Here is a 10,799-nt window from a genome sequence, read left to right on the forward strand (position 1 = left end):
TCTAAGTCTGTTGAAAGCAACCTTAAATTTCTTATTTTCTTGTTCTTAGGTTGGCTGAAGACTTTTGATGATTACTTCAGAGATCAGACACAGCATATCTTAAATAATATGGTTATAAAACTGCAAGAAGACAACCGGAGGAAATTTATGTGGTCTGAGATTTCTTACTTTTCAAAATGGTGGGATGGAATAGATAGCCAAAAGAGGGATGCTGTTAAAAGGTTTGAACACTCAATTATTTCTTATTACCTCTGTGGCATGTTCTGAGACCTTGTGCGTTTGACTACACTGTGGACTTGAGGTTTCACTTATTGCAATGCAGAATTGCTACAATAATTGACTACTCAAGTTCTGATTTTTTGGGGCTTTTCTTTTTTTCTTTTTTTTTTGACCCTAGATACAAAATAAAAATCTATTTAAACAAGTAAAGCCAAATTACAAATTACTTAAGTTAGTTAAGCAATTGACTAAAAGTTTCCGTGTACAACCATGAAAATGTAATTTGAATTGTAGTGGAGCTGTGATTGTAAATGTTATTTGAAGTCACATCGAAGTATTGGTCATGGAGTACAAATAATCTTTCATGTTGGCAGTTTGTCATAATTTTTTATTCAGTTAAAACAATTGTGAAATGAGTTTTTTAGTTTTCTTTTTTTTAAAATAGGTGTTTTTTTTGTAAACATGCAGCTGCTTAAATGTTAAAGTAATACATAGTTTACACCCTTGCTTTTCTTAGTCCTTTTTAAAATCAGAAGTCAAAATGTAATAGAGAAGTAAAAGATTTGCATAGACATTGAGACACAGTGTGCTGCTTGGGGAAACTGCGAAGTAAGGATATAGTTTGGACACTAAACACTTTTATTTTTCTGTCTCTGCAGGAAATACCTTTCTTCCTGATTTAAAATAAATATGGGACATGCAGCAGAGCTGGCAGTTCAGTTGCACAGGGGGCATTAAAAATGTCACTGTTAATTTGTTCATTCTTTTCCTGTTTTGATTAAAGAATCAAAACGTAGTCTAGTGATGGAAGTGGCACAAGCAATTTAGATTTAGCCATTGTGTCTCTAGTAAATACCTGTTGGACGTTCAAAAATTGATTCTAGAGACTGTGTTTTTATATGGAAGATTCTGAACATTATGTACTTGTTTTTCAGGTTAATAAAAGATGGACAATTTGAAATAGTAACGGGAGGATGGGTCATGCCGGATGAAGCCTCTCCTCATTATTTTGCTTTAATTGACCAACTGATAGAAGGACATCAGTGGCTAGAAAAGAACCTCAGTATGTAGCTTTATCTAGATTTTAACGGTGTTAATACAGGAAATCAATGTGAAAATCTTCTGGTGGGGTTGGTTTGGTTTTTTTTTTTTTTTTGTATTTTTGAGGTGCCTAGGAGGCTCTATTTAGTCTCCTGAACCATTAAATCAGACCACTTACTGGAAGCTGTAGGGTTGAATCTATTATTTACAATTGCTGTTTGCAGATAGAGGTTCCTGAATGAGATGTATTTAAACAATTTTATATCATATTTTGTCTTGATCCCTGAAAGATGGGCATAGTATATTAGCATTATAAAAGATAACATTATATCATGCTCAGTTGTAGATGACAACTGGTATCACAAACAGTGTCCAATTGCCATTTTTGTCTTTTGAAAACAGTGACAAAAGGCTTAAATGACTTGAAGTCGATATTCCTTCCATGTGTTTGGATCTGTTTTCCATGCTGTGTATTCATTAGGTTCTCTTATGTAAGGCTTTCAAAAAAACAAATATGAAATTTAGTAGTAGTTGTAGCAGTGGTAGGAGTTAAAAAACCTAAACCCACTGTAATATTAGAATTGTTCGCAGAAAAAGTCAACTAATTTGCTTTTGAAACTTTGAGAAATTACTGACTACAGTAGCACTGGCTTAGCTGTTAGGTGGCTGTGGGAGGGTTGTTTAAGTTCTATAACTAGAGTTAATGTTCCATAAGTAGAGATAACCCTTTTTATGTGCAAAATACTTGCACAGTGATTTAATAATACGTTAACATTATTTTGCCCAGTTAACTGAAATTATTTTGAAAAGCTGTTTCACTATGTTTTTCTTTGACTGTGATTTCCATAAACACAGCTTGACATAATTAAGAGATAGGGAAGGAAGGCTTAATAGGAGGGTGATGCATTCCCTCCTGTTCTTTTGGTAAAACAGTAGAAATGTGCCAAAGGAGCCATGCTGAAGGATCAGTTCAAAAAGAGTTATCTTTTTTACTTGCTAGTATGAAGCTCAGTGAAAAGACAGTATTTAATCAACACAATGCAAATGATTGCCAACCAAATAAACACAAATTAGTTCCAAAGCCAGCAAAGGTTAACATTACTTAAATTGCAGTGAAAATTCAACAATCTACAGAATTAATTGGTCTCCACCTGGTAACCTTTCCAACTGTAACATCTTTAAACTACTTAATGAAATACATCTCCTTTTTCACTTTACGGTTTCATGTAAAGATGTCTGAGACAAACTGACTTAGTGTAACAATGTAGACTACTAATCACAGGGGTTTTATGTAGAATGCCTTGCCTTTAAGACATTTCTTTGTTGCTGTTCATTGTTTATCTTTAATTCTAGCTTGTTAATTCCAGGGTACGTTCTGCAGTAGACAATATTCAGTGTTGTACTTTAATTTATCTTCTTGGAAATTTTACCTTTAGTGCTCTGATATTAATTAAATTGGTATAACTTTCTTTGAGTGAAAAGTAAAATTTTCTTCCCTTTTGCATTCTTTCTTTTGACAACAGGAGTAAAACCAAAGTCTGGTTGGGCAATTGATCCTTTTGGGCATTCACCAACAATGGCCTACCTTCTGAAACGTGCAGGATTTTCCAATATGCTTATACAGAGAGTTCATTACTCTGTTAAAAAATATTTTGCAATGCAGAAGACACTAGAATTTTTTTGGAGACAGAACTGGGGTATGTATTTTTCTTTGTCAGTTTATTTCATTAATTTACACAAGTTAAATATGCCGAGAACTTGAACAAATACTATGGAAGTCTTTACAGAACAGGTTACTTAGAGAAGTTATTCTAGACCTGAAAACTTCAGACCTGCAGTTCTGTCTAAAACAGTCTTCCACCTAGGTTACATTTCTGGGGTTTGGGATTTTTATTAATAACAGAAAGGGAATGCGAGTACCTGTGGTTTTGAAAAAGGATTAAAGATAAAAACTGTATTATTGCCATTGTTCCTCTGATCTTTCTGTTTCTTCACTCTCATCTGTGCTCTTGCTTTCTCTTATTTCCTTTCCTCCATATTTCTTAAGTATGTATAAAAAAAAAAAATGTAAATGGGGTGGTGGACTATTTTTTTTTCTTTTCTCATTTCTTTGTTTTCTTCCTCGTACTATGTGGAACTAAAGGGAAGAGAATGAGCATTTCTTTTAGAGAGAGAAAAAAAATGCCAAAAGTGAGTATTTGAAGATGGAGACATCTATCTTGTTTATATTCTTACTAAAGAAAAAACTTTCAAGCAAAGTTTTCCTCAGCTGCTGTGACAAATTGGTGTCATTAGTTACAGTAGCTTTCTGTGGAGTTGAAATTTGTAGGCTATCTTTAGTCAGAAAAACAGATTAAATACATTTCACCATTTTAATTTTCAATTAAATTCTCATCTAAAACCTTATTCTTAGAATAAATACAATTGCTTTTTGGACATTATTTATACAATGTAGAGTATAAAAGTTTTCTTTGATAATGTAGTGATTATCCCTTAGCAAACAGATACATCTGTAATTTAACATACTTTTCTATATGAGTATTTTATCATTTTGTGCTGTACCAGCATTCCAATAAGCTGTAAGAATGTATGGAGTTGAGGTTTTGATCTTTCTGATTTTGAAGTAAGGTAATATATGATACATTATCAATATGAGATCAAACAAATGTACTTGCTATAGAAAGGTGGTTGTGATTTTGAACCTTTATAGTTCCTTTGTTTTCAGTTGGATATTGTAGGAGGGAAGGTATTCAGAGATAGCAATCAGCTGCACAAATAAACTTGACTTGAGGAAGACATACCACTGTGAAAGAACTTGTCAGATACTGACACTTGAGAATTTTTTCCATGAATGTTAGCATATGCCACTCAGTGTACAGAAGACTTAATTGAGAGGCCTTTTTTTCCTAAACAGTTACATATGTAAATCACATGGATGTTCTGGTCTAGTGTTTGGGCTTCTAAAGAAGGCTTTTCAAAACAGACCACATGTCAAAGAGCACTGCATAGTTATCTGACATAATATGTAGACATGGTACCTGAGATAAAGAGAGCTCCTGTAGTTGAAAAGTAAATGCATATATTCATGGAATATTACCTTGCTAATAAAATGGAAGCTTTTATACAAAAGGTCTGGGCTGGAAGTGTGAAGACTTACGAGGTTTTGAAGAGTATTTTTGTATAAATTGTTGACACACCTAGGAGATAGGTTCTGTGGCACATGTGCATCATTCATCCCCTTTTTCAGCATAAACTTAGTTTAAGTTATTTGTACTGGGAATAGGTAATCGGCATTTAGGTATTTTATTAGATGAGTAAACTTAAAGTTCTGTGACAAATTCAGGTTCTTGCTGAAGTTAAATATCAAAAGATTCTCTTTTGAGACTTCACAAAACATACACAGATGTATATATCTATATCTATCTCTGCTATTGGTGGGTTAACTTGTAGGGGACGGACTGATGAGATGGAAAAGTTGAAATTGCAAAGATGGTCTCAACAGTCCATAGAATTCTATGTAATTGTATATGCCTGCATGCAGAATGTATCTAGAACTACTTAGAATTGTACTGTTAATGGATTGAAATTGTGTTCAAGAAATTAAGATATTGCTAAAGCCAGCCAATGTTATGCAAATGAGGTAATGACAGCAGAGTGGTTGGTGTTTTTTTGTTGGTTGTTTGTTTTTGTTTTTTTTTTTTTTTTTTGTTTTTATTTATAATTATTTTTTACTGGTTGGGGTCTTTTTTTGCTCTGATTCACTCATAGTATAGATGATGTGTTTTGTTCACCTCAAAAATTCTACAAATAACGAGATTTATGTGGATAAGAAAACCCCATACCTTTTGTGACTGTTTTCCTAATCAGCTGGTTCTTGATTTTAACATTCCAGTCTTGGTTGTCTCTCTGTTTTTAGCCTTTGTATGTGTAAGGTATATAGAAAGGTAGATTCCAGGTCTGGATAATCAAAGCAAGGAATTATCTTGTTCTGATGTTTGTAATACAGTTCTTCGATTAACAACATCTAACTGATTTTGGGTATATCTGAGAGCATTTATTTTAAAGGTGTGCTTTGTGTAATTAATTCCAGATTTGGGATCCAGTACAGACATTCTTTGCCATATGATGCCTTTCTATAGCTATGATGTTCCTCATACTTGTGGTCCAGATCCAAAAATCTGCTGCCAGTTTGATTTCAAACGTCTTCCTGGAGGAAGAGTAAGCTGTCCTTGGAGAGTTCCACCAGAAGCCATTCATGCTGGAAATGTTCAACACAGGTACAGTGTTTTTCATACTCTGCAAGGGAATAACTTTTTTAAAAAAAAAACAGTAATTTAAGGTGGTCAGTGATTGTAACTAACATAGCTTGGTGAATTTATGCACTTCTTAAACATTTTGCAGGAAAATAATATCTATTACTTAGTCTGATTTTTATGATGTTTATAATGTTTATAGGTTCAGAACATAATTGACAGTGAAATTTGAAGGTAGGTTATAATTAAGATGCGTTAATTGTTTTTTTCCTTTCATGATACATGAATCTAACTAGTACTCTAGGCTCGATGCTAGGCAGAACATAATAATCTGTTTGGTGATAAATGTGGTACTGGCCTACTGTAGGTTTTGTGAATTTCATGAATAGACAGTGGTATTTCTTCAGCCAGTAGAAGACTTCAGAGACAACATGGTGTAGTATGCTGTAACTACAGATGGTGAGATATTTTCCATGGTATATCCTTGCAAAATTTTGCAGTTTTTTCTTTTTTTCAGATAGAAACCCTGAGTTATTTTGCATGGTTAAGAATCACGTTTACAGTTTTACAAAATTATTTTTCAATTCTGGGAGGTGCAGAGAGGACAGGGAGAGAAAGAAAAGATAGAACTACTAAAGGTTTTTCCAGAAAAGGACTGTATTCTATGGCCCTGTTACTACCTTCAAGCCCTCAAAGCATACATGAGTTTAAGAGTTAGAAACTTAGGTAGGTATTTACAACTGCTGCAAACTGCTGAGTATAAAAGATGCGTTAAGGATAGGAGAGTGACTTTTTGATTCTAGTCTTGATGCGGAAGTTTGGAAGTAATGATGTGATGACGACACGTTGGTTGTCTACATGTCAGGTCTGCATGTTCTTTTTCTGACTATGAGCTTTGCCAAAGCACCTTGAAAATTTCACTTTGTCAGTGAAGTTCAGTTACAAATTTTTATTAAAGCTAAAACCAGAATACGTCACAATTTTCATCTTTTCAGGTAGACATTGGAATGGTGATAAGAAAACGTAATTTTCTTTAAAAGAGGGGAAAAAAGGAAAGCTGAAATGGCAGGAGAACATTAGAGCTAGTAGAAGAATATGACACACCAAGTGATTACCAAAAGTGAAGAAGAGCTCATGTGTCTTTAAATCAAAGTTCTAAAAAGAAAAGTATTGAGTATATAACCCAGTTAGATGAGACAAATATTTATGGAAGAGGAACAGCTTGGTTAATAAATACCTAGAAATTATGGGCTATAAGTATAATCTAGAGAGCCTATGGGAATGCTTTTTAATGTTTTGGGGTTTTAATTAAATCTTAATTTATTCCTGTGCTTCCAAGATGCAACCCTTGCATAAGAAACTAAATTAGACCTTGTAAAAGAAGTAATTCTTTCACCACGTCATATGAAGTCAAAGAATAAAAGAAATAGGACAAGTATGTAGTGAATGTATGGTCAAGTTGAAAATGTCATTGTCTCAGTATGGTCTCTGAAAGTTAGTATTTTGTATCAGCTTTTGTTGGATAAAACAGCTTTGGTGTCAGACATTTTGACATATCAGTATGGTAGATAATACATGAGGGAAAAGTGAAACTAGCATGTGGGATCTGGGTTATTTACATCTGAAACACTGCAAAGAACACAGGAATCATCCTTTTAGAGTGTAGTTTCAAATAAATCCACTAAAATATAAGAAGCAATGTTTTGCCAGAGAATGCTAAAAAAATTAGTCATGTTGGGCTATTGTGGGCAATGAAAGACGTCTCTCATCTGACCCCTGTAACTGTACAAGCTTTACAGCTGTTATGATGAAGTGATGTATGAAATCCAGAAGTAACTGGAAAATCTATCTTAATGCCATAAATGTTACAGAGTTAAAGGTTTGTATATAGCACATGAGTTAATCTGTTTCTTGACTCTGATTGCTTTTTGTTTTTAAAGACTGGAAAAGCATAGGAGACAACACTGCCTAGATCTGAAAAAAGTAGTTAATACACACTTTATTACTTTAGAGGCAAGGTTTAGGCCACTGACTGTTCCTCAGTGTTGAAGCTGCAACAAAATTAATAAAACAGCTCTTGAATACTCAGCTGGAACTGTTGCTTTTGATTTCAGTACTATTATGGCCATACATTTACATTGAAGAGATACTGAATGGAAAACTGAAGACTAGTAACTGTTGAATTTATCATTGCCTTGCCACTTCAGTTGTGATTTTGTAGGAAGGAAAGAAAACGTCAGCCAAACTGAAAGCCTGTACTTGTTTAATTACACTTTGTAACAGTTTAGGTTATGAAGACTGCTGTCAAACTTACCCTGTTTCGCAGCTTCATCCCTATCCATATATTTGAATACTGAAGTTTTAGCTTTTCACACGAGAAAGGAAAAACAGCTTTTTTTTTTTTTATTTTATTTTACCTTGACTTGGAATGAGTTTTTTTGTTAGAGGAAGCATAGGTTGTTTTGGTGTATGTCACTCTCTTCCATGCATGGAAATAGGAAAGAATCGACACTGCAAGTTATGTGCTTCAGAGGAGGAGTAGAAAATGGACTTTTCCCTTCACCTCCTTTTGTTCAAGAGCAAAATTTTACCCTTCAGCTTTTTTCGCTTTGTGGTTGGTCACATTGCAACTGGCCTTCGCAATTACATGGCTGATGCATTGTTGGCAGTTAATGTTTGTGATTGCCAGCTTCAGGAGTCCAAGATCACCCTCTTAGGAAGCACTCATCCTGCCTGCATAGCGATCTCCTACACAGAATTGCTTGGATAGAGAATTGCCACCAAATGGTTTTATTTTCTGGTAGAGATAATTGAGCAAAGAGTGAGTTCCCTAATGCTTCATATGCCACATGGACTGAAGTAGTAGAGACTGTGAAGCTGTGACCATTGTAAAAACTGTCAGATGGGACTTGCTGTAGCTGCTGGAAAATTTCTTGTGATTCCCACAGGCTCTACATGGCTATTGCTCCTTCTGCTTTGATCTAAGAAGGGGCAAAACAAGCAACCTTAATTGTTTTGTTTTAGACAAGTACTTGGAATTCTGCATTCAAAGAACACACTCCTGGTACAAAGTAATTTTCTTCATTTGTGAAAGGTCTTAAGCATTCAGTAATCATCTACCAAGTAGCTGATAAACTTCACAAAGAGGGGTGAAAAATATTCTTAATGCTGTTACTTAAAATGAGTTACTGACAATATCAATACACTTCAGTGCTGCCAACTAAGAGTGCAGTTAGGGTTGCTCTGAGTATTGAGAGCTACATAATGCATCTTGTGTACAAATACATCTTGTTTACAATTTCAAGAACTTTTGATTATATAAAACCAAACAACACACCACAAAATTTCTGGGTTTCTTTTATGTCATCAAAATGGAGTTTTTGCTGATATGCTACATCTGTAATTATGGTGCTACAAAAAGTTCATCATGACCAATCTCTTTGGTTTTCAAATTTACATTCAGGTAGGCAGGAGAAACATACATCACTGCGTATGTAATACTGTCTTGCTGGGGAACTGGAAGGTCAGTGTGTTGAGACTTGGTGGAATCTCGTTTTGGGGCTTTTTTACTTGGTTTGTTTTGTTTTTCTCTGGAAGTATTTTTTCATTGACAGCAAATTCTGTCTGGGGCTTTCTGCTGTCTCTTTCTCACTCCTGTATGAAATAGTGATTTAAGAGGTTACTTGAGAGAAACCTAAGAGGGTATGCCTCATTTAAGACATCAAATTTTTCTTCTTCTTCCACCCACCCCCTCCCCAATTGAAGCTGGTTTGCAATAGAGGAAGATCCTGCTGCCCATTTAAAAACACTGAATAATCCTATAGTTATGTGTACTTGAAAGAAAGAACAGCAACACTGATGAATTCTGCAGTAGATTGGCAAAGAAACTGGAGGAAGACTTTGAAGTGATATGTCAAAGTTAAATATTCTGTTAACTGTAACCTTTCCCAAAGTCCTGTATTTTTCAAGAGGCTCTAAAATAAAGTATGTTTCCAACTGTAGGCTGCATGTGGGAAACTTGAGTTAAGCTGTCTTCTTAGAAGGTATTTATGAAGTCTTATGTTTTGCTGGTTGTTCTTTTAGTTGTGTGGAGAGGAAGCCTTTATGTTTAAGTCAGCTGCCTGTTGAATGTCTTGAAAGATATTGATTCAAGCATAAATACTCGGTAATCTGAAGAATAAATCAAACTATAGGCAGAGGAGGGGGGGAAGCCACTAACTGGGTCTGTTCTGGTCTCAGCAGAACAGTGTAGAACCTTAAAGATGCCGTTGTGACCCCTTTCTCCCTCCAGAATACAGCCAGACCTTGTGTTTCCTCCATGCTATTATGATGTGATAAATAAACTCTGACTTGCTAGTCAGAGAATTATAGGATTCAAATATATTGGACTCAATATATGTGAATTCTCACAGATGTTTATGTAACAGAATTTCAAGATTGAGTTGAAAGTAGTTTTAGTAGACCATCTATAAAAAAGACTTTTAGACTCTGGATTTTGCTGCTGTTTTCTCTTCAGAAACGTGTCATTTACATTCCTGTTTTCTTAAATATGTTACTATTGTTTACTTCCTGTACTGAAATTATTTGCGTAACTTTAGAGAGGGTCAGCATCTGAAGATGTTGATACTGATTGTGGTTGGGAGGAGGAGAGGGGAAAGTTGACCTTTTCAGTAACCCAGACATCAGAGTTGCAAATTCTTATACATTGTTGCTTAATGACAGAACTTGTATTTTATGCCACAAAGAATTGGGTGCGAAAGCATAATTTTATTGCCTTTTTCTATGTGTCTGTGTGGGGTTTTGTGGTGTGTTGTTTAGTTTTTTTAATTTTTTTACTAAAGGCTGAAAGCAAAAAAGCAGTGGGATTAATTTTTCAGGACATGTTCTTAAAGCTTAAGAGGGCTGGCTCTAAGACAGATAAAAAAGCTGGCCGAAGGGGGAATCACGGAATCACAGAATGTTAGGGGTTAGAAGGGACCTCCAGAGATCCAGTCCAACCCCCCTGCCAGAGCAGGAACACCTAGTCAAGGGCAGGTCACACAGGAACGCATCCAGATGGATCTTGAGAGTCTCCAGGGTAGGAGACTCCACAACCTCCCTGGGGAGCCTGTTCCAGTGCTCTGGAACCCTTACAGTAAAGAAGTTCTTCCTCATGTTGAGGTGGAACTTCTTGTGCTCGAGTTTGTGTCCATTGCCCCGTGTCCTATCGCAGGGCATGAGTGAGAAGAGGTTGCCCCTCCCTTTCTGACACCCAGCCCGCATTTGTTTATACACATTAATTAGATC

At 35.3% G+C, this 10,799-nt stretch overlaps 1 protein-coding gene across 1 annotated transcript in view; it reads left to right on the forward strand.

Annotated features, from left to right (window-relative positions):
* LOC103768232 (alpha-mannosidase 2-like) overlaps nucleotides 1-8,283 on the forward strand; it is a gene marked incomplete at its 5' end in the record, with an annotated part of 18,005 nt that extends 9,722 nt beyond the window's left edge. Inside the window, 5 exons of the mRNA XM_008935374.1 lie at nucleotides 50-221; nucleotides 1,155-1,282; nucleotides 2,784-2,957; nucleotides 5,351-5,537; nucleotides 8,112-8,283. Coding sequence (XP_008933622.1) covers nucleotides 50-221; nucleotides 1,155-1,282; nucleotides 2,784-2,957; nucleotides 5,351-5,537; nucleotides 8,112-8,283 — 833 coding nt within the window. The remainder of the gene's footprint in view (nucleotides 1-49; nucleotides 222-1,154; nucleotides 1,283-2,783; nucleotides 2,958-5,350; nucleotides 5,538-8,111) is intronic.
* Between the last annotated feature and the right edge of the window lie 2,516 nt (nucleotides 8,284-10,799).

This window comes from Merops nubicus, unplaced genomic scaffold (genome assembly GCF_000691845.1).
Source record: "Merops nubicus isolate BGI_N331 unplaced genomic scaffold, ASM69184v1 scaffold22472, whole genome shotgun sequence".
NCBI classification, from domain to species: Eukaryota; Metazoa; Chordata; class Aves; order Coraciiformes; family Meropidae; genus Merops; species Merops nubicus.